The following is a 22,865-nucleotide window of genomic DNA, read 5'->3' on the forward strand; positions in this document are numbered from 1 at the left end:
ATATGACCAAAATTACACAGGTAGTCCTCAACCTGTAACCACAATTGGGACCAGAACCTCGGTCATTGAGCAAAACGGTCAAGCAAGATGCCCACATGACTTCTTGTGGGGTTGTCCTAGAGCAGTGGTCGGCAAATTGCAGCTCGTGAGCCACATGCAGCTCTTTGGCCCCTTGAGTGTGGCTCTCCTCTCGGAGGGCAGCTTCTGCAGAAACCCAGGCGAGTGAGAACAAGTTCCCGCCATTACGAAGTCTCTGAGGCTGTAATTGTACAGGCTGTGCATTGGCACCTATGTTTTCCACGGTGTGGAGCCACGATGAGGCTCTGCGCGGCCGGTGATGACTCCGGAGCCCATCCCCAAGGGGCAGGGTCCCCCTCACGTTCCTTGTCTTCCCGGATGGGCTTCAGAGTCAGCGCCAGTTGCTCAGAGCCTTGCCACAGCTCTGCACCGTGGAAAACAGGAGCGCACGCACAGCCTGTACAATTACGGCCTCAGAGACTTCATAACAGTGGGAACTTGTTCTCACTCGCTCGGGCTTCTGCAGAAGCTGCCCTCCGAAGCCCTCCGAGGGAGGAAGAGCCAGTTGGGAGAGGGTCTTTGGTCCTTCTCCGGGCTGTAATTGTGGGGGGGTGCGCTGTCTGTTTTCCATAGAGTGGGGCCATGGCCAGAAGACGAGGAACGTGAGAGGACTAGCGGGGCCTCATCCTTCTAAAGAGGACCTGTCCCCGAAGAGGGCAGATGTGGTGGCATTGGTCTGGGGATGTTCTGCGGAGCCCCCCAGGGAAAACCACCACTGCCAGGTACTTTTAACCATATATTTTGGTCCTATGACTGCAGAATGCTGCAAAAAACCATAAATGCAGGCCAGTTGTTGAATGTTTCAAATGTGATTGGAACACTCAACAAGGTGACCACAGTATGTGTGTGTCTGTGTGTGTGAGAGAGACAGACAAACAGACAGATAGACAGAGACAGACAGACAGAGACAGAGAGATAGGAAGTGAGAGAATCAGAGAGAGAGGGACAGACAGAGACAGAGAGCAGGAAGGAGAGAGGAAGGGAGGGAGAGACAGACAGACAGACACAGAGAGACAGAAAGAGACAGAAAGAAAGAAAGAAGAAAGAAAGAAAGAAAGAAGAAAGAAAGAAAGAAAGAAAGAAAGAAAGAAAGAAAGAAAGAAAGAAAGAAAAAAAGAAAAAAAGAAAGAAAAAAGAAGAGAACTTATGACCACAATTGAGCCCAAAATTTTGGTTGCTAAGCAAGAGTGTCATTAAGTGAGTTTCACCGCATTTTCCAAGTTGGCCACACCCACCCGGTCACATGACCACCGAGCCACTCCCACAAAACAGGCCACACCTACAGAATAGGTTCTAAAAAAAATTGAAACCCACCACTGACAAAATACCATGTGCGAACTTCTCAATTTACCATGTGGTAAATTGAGAAGTCGTCTTATTGATGAGAACCTGGAATCGTGCCTAAAATTAAAAACAAGAACATACAAACCTGACTTACCCAAACTTTCCAAGGAGATGCAAGGCCATTGTTTACATTAGTGTTTGTCAGTCATTGTCATGATTTAATTTTATGGATATTGTAAGGTAAATTGTAAGGAATTTAATTTTATCAATAAATAATATCGTTATTAAGTATGATATCAAGTTTTATTCAACGTACCTATAGTTTAACTAAGACTTAAAACTTTAAGTAAAGTTTATTAAGTTAATTTTAGGGAACGTTGTGGCGTGAAAGAAGATGTAGTGTCGAGGATTGAGAAAGGTATGTTGAGATGGTTTGGACATAGAGAGAGGATGAACGAAAGGAGATAGACGAAACAAGTATACAAGACGATTATGGATGGGAGAGTTGGAAGAGGTTGACCTCAGCTAACATACCTCAAATCAGATTGAGGACGTTTTTAGCAAAGGTCAGCTTAGGAGTACCCTAATTGTTAATAACAATGTACCTACCTATATAGTTTAAGTTTAAAAAATTTGGCTCTCAAAAGAAATTTCAATCGTTGTACTGTTGATATTTGGCTCTGTTGACTAATGGGTTTGCCAACCACTGTTCTAGAACAACCCACTCTGTCTGAACATATTGAGCAGGAAGAAGCAACTGGAAATAAGCTTCTTCTTAGATAACTCAGGCCTCTGTGCCATGAAAGAATCCAATTGCAGCTCACAAGACTGGAAGCAGCCAAGAGATCATGTGGTTTCTTGAGGCATACAAACTACCTTTTTCATTACCAGAGTTACCATTCATTCCCTCAAAGAGGGCAATACACCACATAGATGACTCTGATAGCCCAGAAGGAGCTAGAATTTAGCCAACTGGTGGCCAGGCTGGCAGATTGAAGGGTTTTGTTCACTTCTTTGAGTGTTACAAAGTTGAATTCAGTTCAGATAACCTCACAAGACTGCATTGGGCAACTCCCTTGAATTTGTCTTGAATTTACTGAATATGAATGATGGCCATAGCTTTTACTTTTTTTGACCTGTCTTGGACATCCCTACATTATTTCTCCTGGAGTGAGACAGGAAGACAGGTCTCAAATTGCTGCTGGGAAAGTTTACTTCCCTGGGAGAAAAAGTGGGTGGTGGAATGCTGGAGAATTCAGTAGAATTTACTGTGCAATCTTTTTGATGTTTCACAATAAAAAATTGTAACTATACCAAGTCCATCATTGTTCAGATCCCGTAAGTACACCTCCTCTCCAAAGCGTGAAAATCTCCTATCCCCATTGAATGTGCTGAGTAAGGAAGGCTTGCCATTTCCCATCAAGTCATATATCAAAGCACTTCCTGCTTGGTGCAGCACTGAGGATATAAATGAAATCCTGGAGACGCTGTCTAAAGGAAACCGATTAAGGTGACAGAATTATGGTTGTTATAAAAATAAGTGTCAAGAAAGCATTGTCGACTTAAGAACCCACATTTAGATGCAGGAAACATTGGCTCTATTGAACCTATGTGAAATAATGATCAAGTAGTTTATCAACAAAGTCCTGCTTTTGGAATAATCGTGAGCAGAGCTCCCAGTCTTAATGGATACTATATTTTAATTTCAGCCAGGAGATACTATTTCAGCTAAGAGTTTGTACTAAATGGTTGCATAACTCCAAATCACAAACTCAAAAAGCTGAAATGAACAGAATATTGGAGAAAAGAGATGCAAGTTATGAGTTAGTTGGACCATTGCTCTAATGTTATTAAGCATGGCTCAGTCTCTAGACCTTTACCTACAGTAAAACAGGGAACTTGCGGCAAAATGTAAAATCACTAGTTGAGAAGGAAAGAATGAAATCAGCAATAGGGGAGTATAAGACTAACACAGTGGGAAACCCCTATATTGAATATATTACTGCATTCATCTTCTGCAATAAGCATTGGAAAGTATTTCAGAGTGTCCTCATCTTTGATTTGGAATCCTTTACAGATTAAAATTAAGGTATTTTCCTTTTCAAATAGTAATGCCCTTGTAGCCAACATTTTTATTTACAGCAAAACTTAAATTGGCTAGACTGAGGAACTGAGAAACATCCCAGAAGAACTACTTAATAATACTTTCAACAGATTTGCATGGATGCTGTCACGAGAAGGTGATTCAGCTGGAAGGCATCTTCACATTCCCGCAGAAATAGACAATCCAACATTTTTTTAAATTTTTTTTGGAGGTACCTGAAATCACATGTCTGAAAATCGAGATCTACTTCCTGATACAAAAGACTTAAACAATCCAAAATACACCCCTTTTAGGCGGCCTGCACTGGTTGCTGGTTGTTTTCTGGGTGCAATTCAAGGTACTAATTATGACCTTTAAAGCGCTCCATGGCTTAGGCCCAGGGTACCTGCGAGACCACCTACTGCCACCAGTAGCCTCCCACCGTCCAGTGCGATCCCACAGGGTTGGCCTCCTCAGGGTGCCGTCGGCCAGACAGTGTCAGCTGGTGACCCCCAGGGGGAGAGCCTTCTCTGTGGGAGCGCCTTCCCTCTGGAATGAGCTGCCCCCGGAGCTTCGCATAATCCCCGACCTCCGGTTCTTCCGACGTGCCCTAAAAAGTTGGCTTTTCCAGCAAGCCGGCCTGGCCTGTTAATTTTATCTAATTTTTAAAATGTTATTGTTATATTAATTGGGTTTGTTTTTGGGATACTTGTCTAATTTCCTTTTAACTTTTGTGATATGTGTTTTTTAATGTTGTACGCCGCCCTGAGTCCTTTGGGAGAAGGGCGGCATATAAATCCAATAAATCCAATCCAATCCAAAATAGGTCCCATAAGAAATCTAAATCAATTATTTGTGCAATATTATGTAAAGTTGTATAGGGCTAAGGACTCAAATGAACCAGCATGTCTGGGAACCAACAATGGCAAAATATTACAGCTTCAATTTCTCAACATAAAAACAACACACATCACAACAGGTCTGAATCACTGTATATAAACAATGCATGTATATTAAAAGTTGAATGGATTTTAATTAACCTTCTCTGTATATAACTAAATTTAGATTCAGTATCATGATTCTTTGCCTACTGGAATTTCTTTATCATCTGTCTTATTTTTTTATTCCATTATTGAAATAAAAATACTGCCAAGTCACGTTCCAAGTTCAGAATTGCATACCTTGTGTTGGTGAGCCAACTATCAGTACTTGCTTGGAGATTCCTTCTATGGAAAGGAAACCGGTTGCCAAAGCTAAACCAAATTTTCCATTTTCCTGCATGTTTATAATATGAATGTATATAAATATATATAATTAGTCTCATGAAATCAAATATTCTTTTGTTCTTGTTTTTTCAATTATTTCAAAAGTTACCACAGGGGTGGGCTTGCCCGGGTTCGGGACAACCCATAGTTAATGTAATGGCTGCTTCAAAGAACCTCCAAATCCCACCCTTGGCTGGCCTCGCCCACCCTGCCCAACCCTTCCCACCCCTTCCCACTCCTCCCAGGAGTCTCCTTGCGGCCCGTTTTGGATCCGAGGTAAGTGCAGGGCCCATGCGAAGGCTCGGGGAAGGGGGAAAATGGGCCTCCCAGAAGTTATGGAAGGCTGGAAACGGGCCTGTTAGTTTTCACCCTCCCGGAGGCTCGACAAAAGCCTCCAGAGCCTGGGGAAGGTGAAAACGGCTCCCCCAGCATGGTGCAGGAGGCCAACTAGGCCACGCCAACCAGGGGGTGGGTTGCTGCCTGCATTACTGCTGGTTTGGTGCATGCACAATTTTGCGTGTGCGTGCTCCGTGCACGTGCGCACTTGCACATAAATAGGTCTGTGCATGCACAAAACGTTAAAAATGAAAATAAATTAAATTTTTGCAATGGAAATTGTTCTACGCATGCACAGAACTGGAAAAAAAAACAATGGCAGCACCTATGGCACCACCCAGAGAACCGATTTTGGGGTACGGCAAGCCTGGGTCACTGGTGGTTCTAGCAACCCAGACCGCCAAATCACTACCAGTTCGGCCAAACTGGTCCGAACTGGTAGGAACCCATCACTGACGCCCACCCAGCAATCAGGCAGAGAACACATTGCTGAAATTTTTGAAGCCCACCCCCGAGTCACCACAAAGACTTACATCATCCCCACTTAAAGTGAACCAGCTTCTTGTGTTTGGTGGGGTATAGCCATATACAGTTCCAACAGCTTGCTTGTTGCGTTCAGAGAAATAGCACCGTAAACTAGAATACAAAATGATTATAGTAAAAAAAAAAAAAACCATGGAAACCAATTAAGATGAACACTGAACAATACCGAAAAAAAATAGTAGTTGCTGACATACTATAGAATCATCATCATCAATATCAGTTTCATTTCAGAATCTCAGGATTTTTTTTGCCATTCTGCTATTCATCTCAACTTGTCAGGTTAATATGACCAGCGATCCCCAAATACATAGACTATGACTCCCATTATCCTCCAGATTATTGCTCATTTTCTTGTGACTGAAGTGCCACTTTTAATTGTCTGTTTCTTCCAAAGGCAGATAGATTTATAAATGGATTTATAACTCTCTGGGGAGGTTTTGTCCGGATGTGACAGATTAACAGATGTACCTTTTCTGGACTGGGAGCTCATTATAGTTACTTATGCCTTAGTATCTCACACGTGGACTGTTGCAACATGGTGTACATGGCTCTGCCTTTAAAGATCACTTGAAATCTGTAGCTGATCCAGAATGCAGAAGTGAAGGCAGTTATGGATGTATCTCACTGTTCCCACATAACATCTCCATTGCTTGAACTACCTGTATAGTGTTTATCAGTAAGCTTCCAGGTGCAATTGAAGGTGTTAGCTGTGGCTTATAAAATCTTTCATGGCATGAAGTCTAGCCATCAAAATTTACTGTACCTCTCTCCCTTGGACAGAGCAGCTATGCTGCAGTTTCAATCTTTAAAACAGTGTCACCAATGCAAAACAGGGACCTAATCGACATTCCTCGTCTGTTACAGTGCCTGCCTTTGTAATCATATTTTCCCTTCGCTGTAGATTTGAAGAGCCCCAATCCTCCTGTCCTTTAAACAAGCTTTAAAGATCTCATTTGTTTCAAGTGTTTTCAATCTTTTCAGTGTTTCTCAACCTTAGCATCTTTCAGATGTGTGGACTTCAACTCCAGAATTCTCCAGGCAACTCCCCAGTATGTTGAAATACATATGTACATCTGAAAGTTGCCAAGGTTGAGAAACATTGCTTTCTGTTAAGAGAGTATGCACCTTGTGAGAGGGTTGTATTAATGTGATGGTTACGTTTGCCCCCAGGTGACTGCTTTCTTTTATCTGTTTTATTGCATAATTTTAAACTTGTACAGTACTCTACTTTAAAGTTGTTAAAAGCAAGACAGGTTATAAATTTGACAGACAAATAAAGCAAATTCACTTTCAAATAAATATACAATATTTAGGCTTGGTCTCTACTTGTAACAAGGAAATGACTCATGGCCTTGATCCTAAACGAGCTGCATATATACTTTTAAAATAATAAACATTTTATTTTGGAAGAAAAATAGTTACTGAACAACTTTAAGAGAAAAAGTACTTTGAATCAGGGGTGGGTTCCAGCTGATACTACTGCTGGTTCGCTCATGTGCGCATTTGATGCATGCTGTGTGCGCATGCGCAATGCAATAAAAATTATTCTGTGCATGCGCAGAACCAAAAAGCAAGATGGCAGCACCTATGGCGCCACCCGGAGAACCAATTCGGGGGCGTGGCAGGCCTGGGTCACCGCCGGTTCCAGCGACCCAGATCACCAAACCACTACCGGTTCGGCCGAACAGGTATGAACCAGTAGGAATCCACCACTGCTTTGAATCAGATGAATGGATTATTTATCCAGTATTGAGAACTGCAGGCAGCTGATTATATAGCAGTGATGGCAAACCTATGGCACGCGTGCCACAAGTGGCACGCGGAGCCATTTGTCAGGGCACGCAAGGCGCTGCCCTGTCAGCTGGCCAGCACGCATGCGCGGGCTGGCCAGCTGAGTTCACCTTTTTAAAAGCTATTTTTCGCCTTCCCCAGGCTCCAGAGGCTTTATAGGAGCCTGGGGAGGGCGAAAAGAGCCTCCCCCGCCCCCCCGGAGGCCCTCCAGAGGCTTCAGGGACCGTCCGGAGGCTTCCCTGACGCCTTCGGAGCACTTAAAACGACCCTCCGAGCAAACCGGAAGTCACTTCCGGTTTGCTCGCAGGGTGGTTTTAAGCGCTCCGAAGGCGTCAGGGAAGCCTCCGGACGGTCCCTGAAGCCTCTGGAGGGCCTCCGGGGGGGCGGGGGAGGCTCTTTTCGCCCTCCCCAGGCTCCTATAAAGCCTCTGGAGCCTGGGGAGGGCGAAAAAATCATGTAAAAATGGGGGGCATCGCACGTTGTGCGGGCATGCGCACTGGGGGGTCGCGCGTTGCATTATGGGTGCGGCACGCCCGCACACGACCCCCCTGTGCTCCCCCCATTTGTGGCACGCGAGCCAAAAAAGGTTCGCCATCGCTGTTATATAGCAATAGCACTAGAGTTATATACCACTTCATAGTGCTTTACAGCACTTTCTAAGCAGTTTACAGAATCAGCATATTTACCCCAACAATCTGGGTTCTCATTTTACTGACTTCAGAGCCAATCAGGATCGAACTGCTGGCAGTGAGCAGAATCAGCCAGCAATGCTGCATTCTAACCACTGTGCCATCACGGCTCTTACTATATACCAGCTAATACAGGATTATATGCGCTCTACAATACAACCAGTTGTAAAACCTAGTTATAGACATTGCTTCAGGCTTTATGTGGTTAATCTTGCTTTAAATCAAAGGTGGACCATTTTTCTCTTCTAAGACCTTTACTTAGTCTTTGAATGGTACACCAGGAAAATATTCCTAAAGTCGTGCAGAGCCAGGGTAAAATTGACACTGGCTTTATTTTATATATGTTTATATTTAATGAAAATATGATTATTTTCCAATCATGCAATAAATAATGTTCCCCTTCTGACACATTGTTATAATTTGAGGTCGTTATTTGAAATTTCTAGGAACTGTAGCTAAGGCGTATCAGTTAGCCCTGAGGCCTTGAATTATATGTCTGATTCAGATGCAGAAAAAAAGGTGGTACTTGGAAAATGACTATTATCAGAACATCAGAGTGTTTATGTGCAACAGATCAACATTTAGAGAAAACTGTTGATCTGCTGCAGTGGTGGGTTCTGGATCCCGTTGCAACCGGTACACTGCAATGGGGCCCGGCGTCCACCATGTGCATGCGCGCAGCACACGCACAGCGCATGCATGCGTACTTACTGTCCGCAACGCTCCAGCTGCTCACCAGAGTGTCGCGCAGGCGCCATACACTCCGTGCGCGTGCGTGAAAGCCTCGATCGGCTCAAATAAGGTAAGGAGGTGGGTGGGCCCTCCTGAGCACTGTACCGGAATGGTACCTGGTACTCCCAGCAGGCACCAGTATGCCCATACCGGGGCACACCGGTCATATCCCACCACTGATCTACTGCATGCATTTGTGGTGAGGAAGCACAGAAGATAGGTTGTGAAGAAAGCCTAGAAGACAATCACACACATAAGTATTTAAAAATATACACCTTGTACAATTTCTCCCGAAAGGACTTCCAATAAGCAGCAAGGTTTTATTTAGGAGCTGGACACTGCTGAGGGATGAGCCAAACCAACCATAATCTGCTTCTCCTTTTACCATCCAGTCAGCATTTGATACAAGGAGCAGGCCTGACAAATAAGGAGAAAACTAATTCTGCTGATCAGAAAGTTTTGTTTTTGAAACAGATTACATACAAGAAGCATTGCGTTGTTCAATCCTACTATGTAGCATGAACCATTACTTTATATACATGTAGATAAATACAGATAGGAGGATTTCCCACCAGAATGGATACAGGCAGTCCTTGACTTACAACCGCAATTGACCCCAACATTTCTGTTCCTAAGTGACACATTTGTTAAGTGAGTTTTGCTGCATTTTATCACCTTTCTTGTCCCAGTTGTTAAGTGGATTGCTGCAGTTGTTAAGTTAGTGACAGTGTTGTTAAATGAATCTGGCTTGTCAGACGGTCACAAAAGGTTCTCGCATGACCCCGGGACTCTGCAACTATCATAAATATAAACCAGTTGCCAAGCATCTGAATTTTGATAATGTGACCATCAGGATGCTACAATGGTTGTATGAAAGTCACTTTTGTCAGCGTTCCAAATATCATGCAGAATTAAATCATTTTCCAAGGCAAAGTTATCCTTAAAGCTCCAATTTAATAAGACAGACATGTTGGCATTATGCTATGAAATTTCAACTCTAATGTACATCCTGTGGGTTCACCCAGTTGAAAGTTCATCCTCTATCCCCACACCCCATAATTCATCACATGGTCCAATCTTCATCTTTCACACTGGCATGTACACCCCTCCGCTTCTGGCCAGGTGTCGAGGTGCGGAGACAAAAGACGACCTTGAGCTTCTAAGAAAATCCATAACAATACATTCCACAATCCTACTCCTTTCTATTCCCTCCTCCCAACTACTATACCAATGAAACAGCATAAGAATTTATTTAAAAAGTGTGGCAGGCCAAAGATCCTAAAAGGAACATAACTACAGGCCTGACAACTTTTTTCAGTGCGGTCAGTAAACAAATAGCTATAGGTTGAGGACTACCTGTATCCAGAGTTCGCTGCCCGGGGTTCGCTGCCCTATTGCTGGGTGGGCATGGCCATGGTGGGTGTGGCCTAGTTGGCATCCTGCACCACAGGGAGGGTGTTTTTCAGCCTCTCCGGGCTCCAAAGGTTTTTCTCGAGCCTCCGGGAAGGCGAAAATGGCTTCCCCCAGGCTATGGAGACCCTCCAGAGGCCGGAAAAAGACCCCATTTCCAGTGTTCCAGAACTTCCGGTAGGCCTGTTTTTCGCCCTCCCCGAGCCTCCGCGTGGGCCCTGTACTTACCTGGCATGATGAATGGGCCGTATGGAGACTCCTGGGAGGGGAGGGGTGGTGTGGGAGGGGCAGGGTAGGGTGGACAGGGCCAGCAAGGGGTGGCATTTGAGGGTTTGCCAGACTGGGCAGAATTCTAGCTAGAGGATCGTCCAAACCCGTGCAGACCCCCAGCAGCCCACCCCTGCCTGTATCCCGAAATTTGAGATAGGGGGAGGTGATTATGGAGGTGATTATCTACAAACCCCCTTGTAAATACCAGGTCTCAACCCAGCACATCTCTATGTGTTGCTTGTATAAACAAATTCCCCATTATTCTCCACCCCCCTCTCTCTGCATGCATGTGTACATAACAAAATGCATCTATTTTTGAAGTGGCCCTATACTGGGCTGGCTAGGATTTGGATGCAAATAATGTTCAGTTTGAGGAAGAACTTAAGATTTTAAAGAATCTCAGTTGTTAGATGCTAGCTACAGTTATGATGGTTTCCACCAAGGTCCTCTGTTCCGGTGGGAACAAAGGTTTAATCTCATTGGTCGAAGAGTCTGACAGCTCCCTATAAAAGGGCTGCTGTCAGACTCAACCTTCACTGGATTGTTCTTACTTGTTGAATCATAATAAAGAGCTGTTGTTGCCTTTAGCCTTGTGTGCCTTTCCATTACCCGATCTAACATCAGTATCTTTTTCTAAGCCAGTGTTTCTCAACCTTTCAGCTTTAAGATGTGTGGAGTTCCAGAATTTCTGGGAGTTGAAGTCTGCACATCTTAAAGTTGCCAAGATGAAGAAACACTATTTTAAGCCATGAAGACAACTGCTTCAGAAGGAAATCCACTACACTCTGTACGAAAATCTATGGGTTGCATTAATGCAAGGATGACTCTCCTGCATTAATGCAACCTGGATTGAACCTAAATTAATGCAAAATTAATTACACATATGATATGTGATGAACATTAAATATGTTGCCTAGGAATAGTTTCTGTGTGTGCTGCTTAAAAACCTGAAGAAGAATCTTCTAGACGTATTATTCTGACAATGTTTCAGCAAGAATTGGGAAATACCAATGTAGGATACTTAAGGAAACAAAAACATTTCCCAAACAAACTTACTTTGCCCATTTCTGTAAGAGGAAGAATAAAAAGAAGCCACAAATCCTCTTTGTATTCCACTAGCAGGTGCATATGGGGAACCAAGCACTAGGTCATTATCTCCATTACTGTCAACATCAGCTGTCAGCAGGGACCCGCCTAGATTACAATATATTTCCTGCAAAAGTAACAGAATAACAGAGTTGGAAGGTGCCCTTGGGGGTCTTCTAGTCCAACCCCCTCCTCAAGCAGGAGACCCTATAACTTTTCAGACCACTGGTTGTCCAATCTCTTCTTTAAAACCTCCAGTGATGAAGCACCCACAATTGTCAATAATTTGATTTCCAGATTTTAAAAAAAACATGCAATTCAATTGCTGGAATACAGCTTCTTCAGTAAAATTTATTTATAGAATAGGTACACACACACACACACACACACACACTGTTAAAAATGTATCCATTAAAGAAGACTGTACACTACATACATTGATTGTGTTTAAAGGAAGGACACATATCAATTACTTCATCCCGAATAAAAATTGTGCTGAATTTCCAGGAAATCAATTTTCAAGATGCTTGGGACCAAAAGGTGGATTAAATCCAGATTCCATGCTTTGCCTTTTCATCAGCAAACTTACTTGACAAATTATGGTAATATTTGGAAGACTGTGGAAACCTCCTCCTCTGTTGCCAAGAAATATGTATACAGAACCCTAAATAAGAAAATATAAAGTTTTAATAAATGATATATCCAAATTAAAGCTTTAGATTTTAAAGAATTACAATAATAATAATAATAATAATAAAATTTATTTCTTAGCCGCACCCTCTCCCGAAGGACTCGGGGCGGCGTACAATAAAACACATAAAAACAATATAGACAATACACACACAAAATAAACGAATACGTGTACATGGAGGAGGTGGGAAGATGAATAAAGACAGTTAAAACACAATTTAAAATCCCCTAATAAAATTCCAAAAGTCCCAAAATTAAAAAACCCGTCAGGAGCAGTGAGAACGAACTATGGTTGAGCCAGGCCAGCTACTTGAAATAGGTGGGTCTTGAGCTTTATCCGGAAGGCGCGGAGGTCAGAGGTAGTCCTAATATCCGGGGGAAGGTCATTCCACAGGGCTGGGCCCGCAACAGAGAAGGCTCTACTCCTAGACGCCGCCCCCCGACATTGTCTGGTGGACGGCACCTGGAGGAGTCCCTCTCTGTGCGAGCGAATTGGTCGCAGGGATGTATGGGGCAGGATACGATCCCGCAAGTAGCTAGGTCCTGAGCCATGGAGCGCTTTAAAGATCATAATCAAGACCTTGAAACGCACCCGGTAGACCACAGGGAGCCAGTGCAGCTCGCGCAGGAGAGGTGTCACATGGGAGTACCTTGTACTCCCCATAATTACCCGCGCGGCCGCGTTCTGGACCAACTGTAGTCTACGAGTGCATTTCAAGGGAAGCCCCATGTAGAGAGCGTTACAGTAGTCCAGGCGAGACGTCACCAACGCATGAGTGACTGTGCGCAAGGCATCCCGGTCCAATAGGGGGCGCAATTGGCGCACCAGGCGAACCTGGTGGAACGCCCCCCTTGCCACGGCCATCACATGGTCATCCATGGACAGCCGAGCATCCAGGAGGATGCCCAAATTGCGCGCCCGCTCCACCGGGGCAAGTTGTACGCCCCCGATGGCCAGAGATGGAATTAACTGGTTGAACCGGGGGGCCGGAACCCACAGCCACTCCGTCTTGGAGGGGTTGAGCTTGAGTCGGTTGTCATCCATCCAGACCCGTACGGCTTCCACACACCGGGACATCACTTCGACGGCCTCGTTGGGGTGGTTCGGGGTGGAGATGTACAGCTGAGTATCATCAGCGTACAGATGGTATCCCACCCCGAAACCACGGATGATCTCACCCAGCGGCTTCATATATGTGTTGAACAGGAGCGGCGAGAGGACCGACCCCTGTGGCACCCCACAGGTAAGGGGGCTCAGAGTCGACCTCTGCTCCCCTGTCAACACACGTTGCGTCCAGCCGGAAAGGTAGGAGCCGAACCACCGTAAAACGGTGCCCCCGACCCCCAACCCCTCCAGTCGGCGCAACAAGATACCATGGTCGATGGTATCAAAAGCCGCCGAGAGGTCTAATAGGACCAGGATAGAGGAACAACCCCTATCTCTGGCCCTCCAGAGATCATCCACCAACGCGACCAAGGCCGTCTCCGTGCTGTGCCCAGGGCGGAAGCCGGACTGGCACCGGTCTAGATAATCATTTTCCTCCAGATGCCGTGGAAACTGATAAGCCACCACACTCTCTACAACCTTCGCCAGAAAGGGAAGGTTGGAGACAGGACGATAATTGGCCAGCTCCGTGGGGTCCAGGGAAGGCTTCTTGAGCAAGGGTCTCACCACCGCCTCTTTCAAGGAGGCTGGAAGGGACCCCTCACCCAGCGAAGCGTTCACTAGGCCCAGGAGCCAGTCGCGTGTAACCTCCCAGGATGCCAGTACAAGCCAGGAGGGACACGGGTCCAGTAAACATGTGGTAGGTCGCAGTCGTCCACGCACACTGTCCAAATCCTCAATGGCAACCAAGTCAAACTCCTCCCAGATAGGTCTCTCAAGACCCGCCACGGACGCCTCTACAGGACCACTGGAAGGGACCCAATCCTTCCGGATTTGAGCGATTTTATCCTGCAGATATTTCCCAAATTCCTCTGCCCTACCCTGTAAAGGGGCCTCCCGCAGCCTCTGAAATAGGAGGGAGCGGGACACCCGAAACAGGGCGGCAGGGCGGTTCTATGCGGATGCAATGAGAGTGGCACAATATTGACGTTTGGCCACTCTCAATGCCACAAGGTACGTCCTTAAATGGGCTCGTACCTGTGTTCGGTCAAATTCGGAACGGGAGGATCTCCAATGGCAGAGTTTTTTTTTATTCTTTTCATTTTCACATTAAAATGCATTTCTAATAATTAGGTGAATTAAAACATAATACAAAGTCAAAATGCAGCAAATCACATAAAGGGATTGGACTATAAAAACCACCCAACTTTTGTAATCCAGATTAACCTAATAAATTCATCTATAAGATAGGGTCAATATAAAATACAGCTAGTCCTCAGTTAGTAGCCACAATTGGGACCAGCAATTTGATTTTTAAGTGAAGCAGTTGCTGAGAGAAACTACAATTACTTATGATCTTATTTCAGCTTTCCTTTGCTTACAGACCTGTAAAAATTACTTGTTTTTTACTAACTGAGTGGTTTTTTACTTTATTTTGTTTATTTTCTGTCCATCTCACCAAAAGGAGACTCTGGGCAGCCATGCTATGGAAATGCAAGGACCGGTCACAAAGTTTTGTTTTTCTTCACCGTTATAACTGTGAATGGTCACTAAACAAGGCAGCTGCTAAGTGAGAACTATATGTCGATGAATTCTAAGATGGTCAATACATTATTCCCATCATTTTTTTTAATTCCAGGCAATCAAAATAGCAAGGCAGCATTAAATGCATCCTAATTAGCAAACTTACTATTATTTTTATAACTCACCTATATTTATACAACCGAAAGGAGCCTGCATAATGCTCCCTCCTCCTAGTTCCTCACAATAAAACTCTAAGAAGTGGGTGGGACTGAAAGAAAATGACTGGCTTGAGATCACCCAGCTGCCTTTTATGCCTAAGAAAAGCCTGGAACTCACAGTCTCCTGCTTTTAGGCCTACTACACCAAACTAACTATATTTTATGTTAGCACTATCTGATAATCCGGCATCGCCCAGGTATTTAGTTATAGGGGGAAAATGTCTTGACCAAACGTAATGTCTGGATTTTCCCCCTTACCAAAGGGAGTTGTACAGTAGAAGCCATTTTAAGGCACAACAGGCTGTATCTTAACAGAACCCCCCCTCCCGAGGGGTGTTGGGGTGTCTTACCCCCACAGTATTTTTTTCCAGAGAGTAAGTCATCTGTGTACCAAGTTTGATTGAAATTGCTCAAGGCATTCCAGAGTTATGCTGGAACACACACACACACACACACACAAACACACACATATATATAGAGAGAGAGAGAAAGAGAGAGAGAGAGATGTATTTTACAGTTTCCTACCCTGTAACTAAGCTCCTGGGCTCCTACTGATGGGGCTCCTACTGCAAGATCCAATATTCCATCCACATTGAAGTCCAAAATTGTTATGGCCGAACCAAATCTTCCTGAAGGCTAGATAGAAGGCAGACAGGCATATTCATCACACAGATATACAGGCATTTATATGCATGCATGTGCGCACACCACCACACATTTCATGAGCCCAAAGCTGTTTTAATAAGAAGACATATTCAGATAATACACCCATTGGGTAGTATTATTTTTTCAATGCAATTTCAGTAATAACAAGTTATGACAAGTTATTCTTTAACTCATTAAGTAGGGAGCACTAAGAGCAAAATGGATTTGATTGCTGCTGAATGAAACTCAGTGTCATCTGTTAATTTTTGTTTCTTTAAGTATAAGTCCTTTTATTCCTTACTACAAATTTAATTTAAATCACCAGTGGACTCTGTTCACAATTACCAAAAGAACAACAGCTCTATTGTTTGAGAGCTGTACAGAATTTATTTAAACTGTCAATCCTTATGAGCATGTTCCCAGCATTTGTGTTCATTTAGTTTTTCTGTTCATTTCATTTCTATGAAATGGGTTATAAATTTAAAAATGTTGCCTGAACAAGCCATGTAAAAGACAAAAACAATGACCAAATGTAGCATCCTTTGTGAGCCTGGTGTAAGGCTCCCAATTATTTGATTTTGGTAGCAATTGATATACAGCCTTCCTCAACCCTGTGCCCTATACATGACTTGGAGCATACAGAGGTCACCGTGGCTAGAAAATCTGATTGCTGTAGTTTCTACACATCTAAAAGGAAAGGCTTAGACAATAGTCTAGTTTCAGTTACAAGAGAAGCCACATTAATGCAATTACTGAAGAAAATAATAACGGAACTAGTGATCCAAAATAAAAACAAAATATATTTAATTGTCCACATTCGACTTGTTTTGCTACCTTAGTGCCTTCTAGTATTTCATCTGCTTCTTGATCAAGGTCTAGGTTGGAATGAGGCAAACCTGATTTGTTACCATAAACAATATAGACACGTCCCAACTGAATGTGTCCAAGCTGGCTGTAACCTGGTGCTCCAACCACCAGGTCATCATATCCATCCTGATTTAGGTCAGCTGAAGACATAGCTCTGCATGCGAAAAAAGACGGTGCCAATCAGTGGTGGGTTGCCATTTTGATTTACTACCAGTTCGTTTTTGCACGCACAACACTTCTGGGCATGCACAGAAGCATCCGGGCAGGTGGGCGGAGCCTCTCATTGTCGCCATTATCGGTTCGCCCAATCCAGGCCGAACCAAGAGCAACCCACCTCTGGTGCCAATGTCCATTTGTATGACATTTCCTGTGCAGATTTCAAAAATAATTGGATAGTTTCTAGTTATAGATATAATTCCATAGAAGTCCTGAAGAGAAATCAGGCAGCCCAACTTAAACCCAGAAATGCCAACATACTTCAAACACCTTTCTTGACAATTGCCCAGCAGTTTATTACATTGCCAGATCCCACCTCTATCTCACTTTCTATTCGCTTTTTTAAAAAGTGTTACTTTTGGGGAGGGGGGGAATGGAACAACACAAATACATCAAAAAAAACCTCAGAAATTGTAGTTAACTGAGCCTTCATTAAATCCACAAAAAGTTTCAATAGTAGCACTTTCCCAAGAGATAGAAAAGAAGATAACAACAAATGGGGCAATATTGTCATTCCATATGTTGCAGGAATATCAGAAAAGCTCAGGAGGATTTTCAACAAACACAACAAATGTGCACTGTTTAAACCCAGGAATACATTATCATATAAGCTTTTCCCCTACCCCCCTAAAGGCAAAACACCCAGACATAAACAGAGCAATGTTGTATATGCAGTGAGAAATGTGTAGGCCTGTACACTGGGGAAACAAAACAACCACTTCATGGCATAACTCAAGAGAACCAACTCATTAGGACAGGATTCAACAATCCATCTGTATCTGAAAGACAAGGGTCATTTTTCTGAAGAGAGCAAAGTTCACATTCTGGACAGAGAGGACCAGTGGTTTGAAAGATGAGTCAAGGATGCTATTTATAGTAAAACTGAATATCCCTTCCTCAACGGGGGGGGGGGGGGGGGGGAGGAATGGCACCATTTATCTCCTGTTTACAACACAATCCTTTCAAAAGTCCCAAGTAAGTTCCATACTCATTTGCACTTTGATTCAGGTCACTCTGAGGATACAGGTAAACCCCCAAGTGGCCTCAATGACTCTCAGCATTTTATTATTTATTTATTTTTCAGGATTTATAAACCGCCCCCTCTCCCCGAAGGGACTCGGGGCGGTGTACAGGTGTCTCATTAAAACGAATACAAAAGATAGATATCCTGTACCCTTAAAAACGAATTAAACCTAATACAGCTGTACAGAAAAGTAAAAATTAAAAGCAACTAAAAAGCATACTCCTAAAAGACTTAAAAATGCAGGCTTGAGGGACTAAAATTGGGAATTAGGCCAGGCCGGCTAAATTGAACAGGTGGGTTTTTAGCTTCTTACGGAAGGAGCGGAGGTCAGTGGTAGTCCTGATATCCGGGGGGAGGTCATTCCAGAGGGTCGGGCCCATCACAGAGAAGGCCCTACTCCTGGGCGTCGCCCGCTGGCATTCCCTAGTGGACGGCACCCGGAGGAGTCCCTCTCTGTGAGAGCAAATCGGCCGAAGGGATGTATGGGGCAGGATACGATCCCGCAAATAACTAGGTCCTGTGTCATGGAGCACTTTAAATATGATAACCAACACCTTGAAACGCACCCGGAAAGCCACAGGTAGCCAGTGCAGCCCGCGCAGCAAAGGTGTTATGTGGGAGTATCTAATGGCTCCCACAATTGTCCGCGCGGCCGCATTCTGAACCAGCTGCAGCCTTCGGGTGCATCTCAAGGGGAGCCCCATGTAGAGAGCATTACAGTAGTCCAGTCGAGACGTCACAAGCGCATGAGTGACTGTGCAGAGGGCGTTCTGGTCCAATAGGGGACGCAATTGGCGCACCAGGCGAACCTGGTGAAACGCCCCCCTTGCCACGGCTGTCACATGGTCATCCATTGACAGCCGGGCATCCAGGAGGACACCCAAATTGCGTGCCCGATCCACGGGGGCCAGCTGTTTGCCCCCAATGGCCAGTGATGGACGTAACTGGTTGAACCGGGGTGCCGGTAGCCACAGCCACTCCGTCTTGGACGGGTTGAGTTTGAGTCTGTTACCTCCCATCCAGATCCGAACGGCTTCCAGACATAGGGACATCACTTCGACGGCATCGTTGGGGTGGTCCGGGGTAGAGATGTACAGCTGCGTGTCATCAGCCTACAGATGGTAATCTACCCCGAACCCACGAATGATCTCGCCCAGTGGCTTCATGTATGTGTTGAACAGGAGAGGCGAGAGGACCGACCCTTGCGGCACCCCACAAGTAAGCGGCGTCAGGCTCGACCTCTGCCCCCCTATCAACACACATTGTGTTCGACCAGAGAGGTAGGAGGAGAACCACCGCAGAACGGTGCCCCTCACCCCCAGCCCCTCCAGGCGACGCAATAAGATACCATGGTCGATGGTATCGAAAGCCGCCAAGAGATCTAACAGGACCAAGATGGAGGAGCAACCCCCATCTCTGGCCCTCCAGAGATCATCCACCAACGCGACCAAAGCCGTCTCTGTGCTGTGACCGGGCCGGAAGCCGGACTGGCGCGGATCCAGATAGTCAATTTCCTCCAGGTGCCGTGGGAACTGTTGCGCCACCACACTCAGCCAGCCAACTGCAAAGAATATAAATCCTTCCATTCTCCATCCAGTTAGCTAGAACTGAAGAAACTTCTTGGATGAGAAGTGAAATATTTTCAAAGGAAAATCCAGCTGCCTTTTGAGAGGGGGGTGGAAAGTTTGAGAGTCTCCATAGATATTTATTCACTGACATTCTGGCAAGTTTATTCCTAAACCAGTAAAGCAAACATTATAGAGATAGTAAAAGTATTTGGATAATGCAAGTTCGTTTAAACAATACATAGTTATATAGATAAAGCAGCAGAAACAAAGGAATAAATCAGCACTCACGATCCGAGTTTTGCATATGGCGTTTTCAGAAAATATGACGCACTGGGCTTGGTGGTGTATTTTGATGGGTGTTGCTGTGGGACTCCCAGAATGTTCATCAAACTCCCTCTTGTATCACTATTTTGGAACTGAAGAGAATTTTGGGAAATAATATGTGACCAAAAACTTTGTAACTATTTACTGGATACTGGAGTATCAATTTATATTAAATGTAAATGTCCATTTCTCATTTTCCAGAGGCATTATTGCAATGAAGAAGCCTGGCATGATATCAGCACAGCTATTGCTGTATTAGAGTGCTGTTTTCACTATACAGAAGATATCAATGCAACACATGGTACTGGTTTCTTGAATTGTTTGCTAACTACAGAGGTTTTCCTGCAAAAAGAACTTTTTAAAAATCCGCGGTCCATTTTGTCAATTAAGTACCAGGGCAGTGTTCATTCACATTGTAGATAATGGTACAATACTGAGGCTGATATACAATGAGGGTGAGAAAAATGAAAAAAAGAGAAGAAGTGAGTCTTTTGGGTGCCAATTTTCCCAGCACCAGAAAGACTTGCTTCTCCCTCCTCCTCCATCCTGCCTCCACCACTAAACTATTCATTGACTTTTCACTAAACGTAGCTTGTCTGGGCAGCAATGGGAAATCACCACTTTTGTACTGGAGCAACAAATTACAGGCAGAGTTTGCCTTCACGGTGGATCAGGGCAGACTGAATGTGTCCATTCCTGTCCTCAAGAAACACCAAGTAGGCCATCTTTGAGTAAAACACTGCTTAGAGCCGTGATGGCGAACCTATGACACATGTGACAGAGTTGGCACACAGAGCCGTCACTGCTGGCATGCGCACCATCGCCCAGGTTAGATCTCCGTGGTGTTTCTTTCGTGAGCTTCTGTTTCCCTGCATGCGACAAAACAGGCCATGAAAGAAAATGATCTTGCCTCTTGCCACGCTGCCAGTGTTGGGATGCCCTGCCTCTTACCGACCATCTGGTCTTTGGGGCTCTGCTGCGCATGCGCGCCTGTCCATGTGCATGTGTGTGTTTCCTCATGTCCACATGTATGCACATGCGCACATGTCCATGCACACACATCTTTCAGTTTGGGCATGCACACACACACACACACAGAGTTTGGGCACTCGGTGTCTAAAAGGTTCGCCATCCCTGGCTTAGAGTAAACTCCTACTAATGGAAGACAACGTGGTTCTAATCTATTGATTATTAGACCTCCTCAGATTCTCAGTTTCATTTTGTAGCAAATAGAATTGCTGGGAAAACAACTGAAAAACTGGTGAGGATTACACAAAGCTACCAATTCTCTCAGCAAGGGCAAACTACTTCGCTTTCTGCATGGCTCCTTTCTCTTTTCCCCTTCATCAACTTTCATTTCTCTCCCTCTTCTGAATCCATCCAGCAAACTATATTCAAAGCTGCAGTTTTAGTCAGAATAAATTCTGTATTTACATAAGAATAAAATTTACAAGAAGATTAAAGCCAAGGCCGTTCTGCATGTATGCCAATGCCACATGTACATGCAAATGTGGAAGGGATTTGATCATCCTGCTGCAACCAACACTGTGCCTATTTTGACCTCCCTTGCACAAACCACTGAGCTGGGATATTACTGAAAGAATAATATTTAAAAGAATTAAAGAAACAAAAGATGCCCAATTCTGAGAATCTCCAGCACTTAATATCTAAATTGCAATCATGTATTTTGTTCTTGTCGTTCATGTTTAGATCCAAAAGACATTACCATTGTCCAATTGGGAGCTTTCAAATAAACTCCTCTTTCTCTGTAACTGATATTCTTTGCAACTGATTTGGCCACTCCAGAAGCTATTTTCCTGTGGTGTTGAGTTCTGGATTCTTTAAACCTATTGAAATAAGAAACAATAAGTAGAAAGTTTCTGTATGGGAAGATAAAAATGGGATAAGTGTGGAGCTGGCTAAAATTCACATTGCAGACAGCAAAAATATACAAATGAATACAAAAAAATTCAATATTTTAGTTACAAAATAACAAAATATTTTCCTGTTTTTCTGAATTGAAACTGTGATTGCTCTTAAATAATTCTGAGCCAAATTTGTATTTAATTTAAATGCTCATTCCCTTGTTGTCTATGCTGTTCTTCACACTGGAGACTTTAGAGTTTTAATATGTTTTTAAAAATGACAATTCTTCATTATAAAGTTTATACCAGCCCTTTATTTAAACCACTTGGAGTCACCAAGAGTAAATTGGGCAGCCATATAAATTTTCTTAATAAAATAATAAGAAGTTGAAGCTCTTTACTTTGCATAAATTGTCTCTTGTAGCCAAAATTGCTGTCTGTGGAATCATTGGCATCAATATTAGTTTAATACAAATCTGAATGGAATTATGTATTTATGTTTATTAATGTATTACTGACATTTTTTGTATTACTAATATTATGAATAATTGTAAATTACCTAGTGATCATTTTGGACTGAGGTGATGGATAAATTACATAAATAAAATAATATCTCAACAACATCTCTGTTCTGCTTTGCACTTCTAAGATCGCTTTAAATACAAGACAGAAAAATAGAATAATTTGAATTGAAACAAAGAAACAAGATTGGCATAAATATATCACATATTCCCAAAGAACAACTGCATTGCAACAGTGATGTTTTGAAAGTAGTTCCAAAAATGAACAAAGTGCTATTGGGTTTTGCATAGCTATGAGTATTTCCAGTGGTGGGATTCAAATAATTTAACAATTGGTTCTCTGCCCTAATGACCAGTTGGGTAGGCGGGGCTCGATGGTCATGTGACTGGGTGGGCGTGGCCAACTCAATGTCACTCATGTCAATGGGCGCTTCACTTTAGCTGTAACAATGTAATGTGGGCTAACCGGAGAGGCAGTTTCTGTAAGCAGGGCAATAAAGATTATGCTAGAAACAACACCAGAATGTTTCCTTCCTGCCTTCATTACAGGATTAGCCCTGTAATGGAAGTGGAAAAAAACAAAATAAGATTTCTTCCAATAACTGGTTCTCTGAACTGCTAGAAAGTTAATAACCGGTTCTCCCAAATAGGAGCAAACTGGCTGAATCCCACTGGATATTTCTCTCTGTTGCTAAGTCATGACCAGAAAATAAAACTACATTATTTCCCAC

General features: G+C 43.8%; 1 protein-coding gene across 3 annotated transcripts in view; it reads right to left on the minus strand.

Annotated features, from left to right (window-relative positions):
- Positions 1-22,865, minus strand: part of GPLD1 (glycosylphosphatidylinositol specific phospholipase D1) — a 46,850-nt gene that overhangs the window by 2,767 nt on the left and 21,218 nt on the right. For all 3 annotated transcript variants that reach the window (XM_081951900.1, XM_081951898.1, XM_081951899.1), the window contains 10 exons: positions 21,475-21,595; positions 19,713-19,840; positions 16,584-16,770; positions 15,630-15,740; positions 12,157-12,231; positions 11,538-11,694; positions 9,077-9,218; positions 5,580-5,682; positions 4,627-4,720; positions 2,677-2,853 (listed from right to left, as the gene is read on the minus strand). In XM_081951900.1, the coding sequence (XP_081808026.1) occupies positions 2,677-2,853; positions 4,627-4,720; positions 5,580-5,682; positions 9,077-9,218; positions 11,538-11,694; positions 12,157-12,231; positions 15,630-15,740; positions 16,584-16,770; positions 19,713-19,840; positions 21,475-21,595 (1,295 nt within the window). The remainder of the gene's footprint in view (positions 1-2,676; positions 2,854-4,626; positions 4,721-5,579; positions 5,683-9,076; positions 9,219-11,537; positions 11,695-12,156; positions 12,232-15,629; positions 15,741-16,583; positions 16,771-19,712; positions 19,841-21,474; positions 21,596-22,865) is intronic.

The sequence above is a fragment of the Natrix helvetica genome, assembly GCF_964273705.1.
Source record: "Natrix helvetica genome assembly, chromosome: 4".
In the NCBI taxonomy this organism is placed as follows: domain Eukaryota; kingdom Metazoa; phylum Chordata; class Lepidosauria; order Squamata; family Natricidae; genus Natrix; species Natrix helvetica.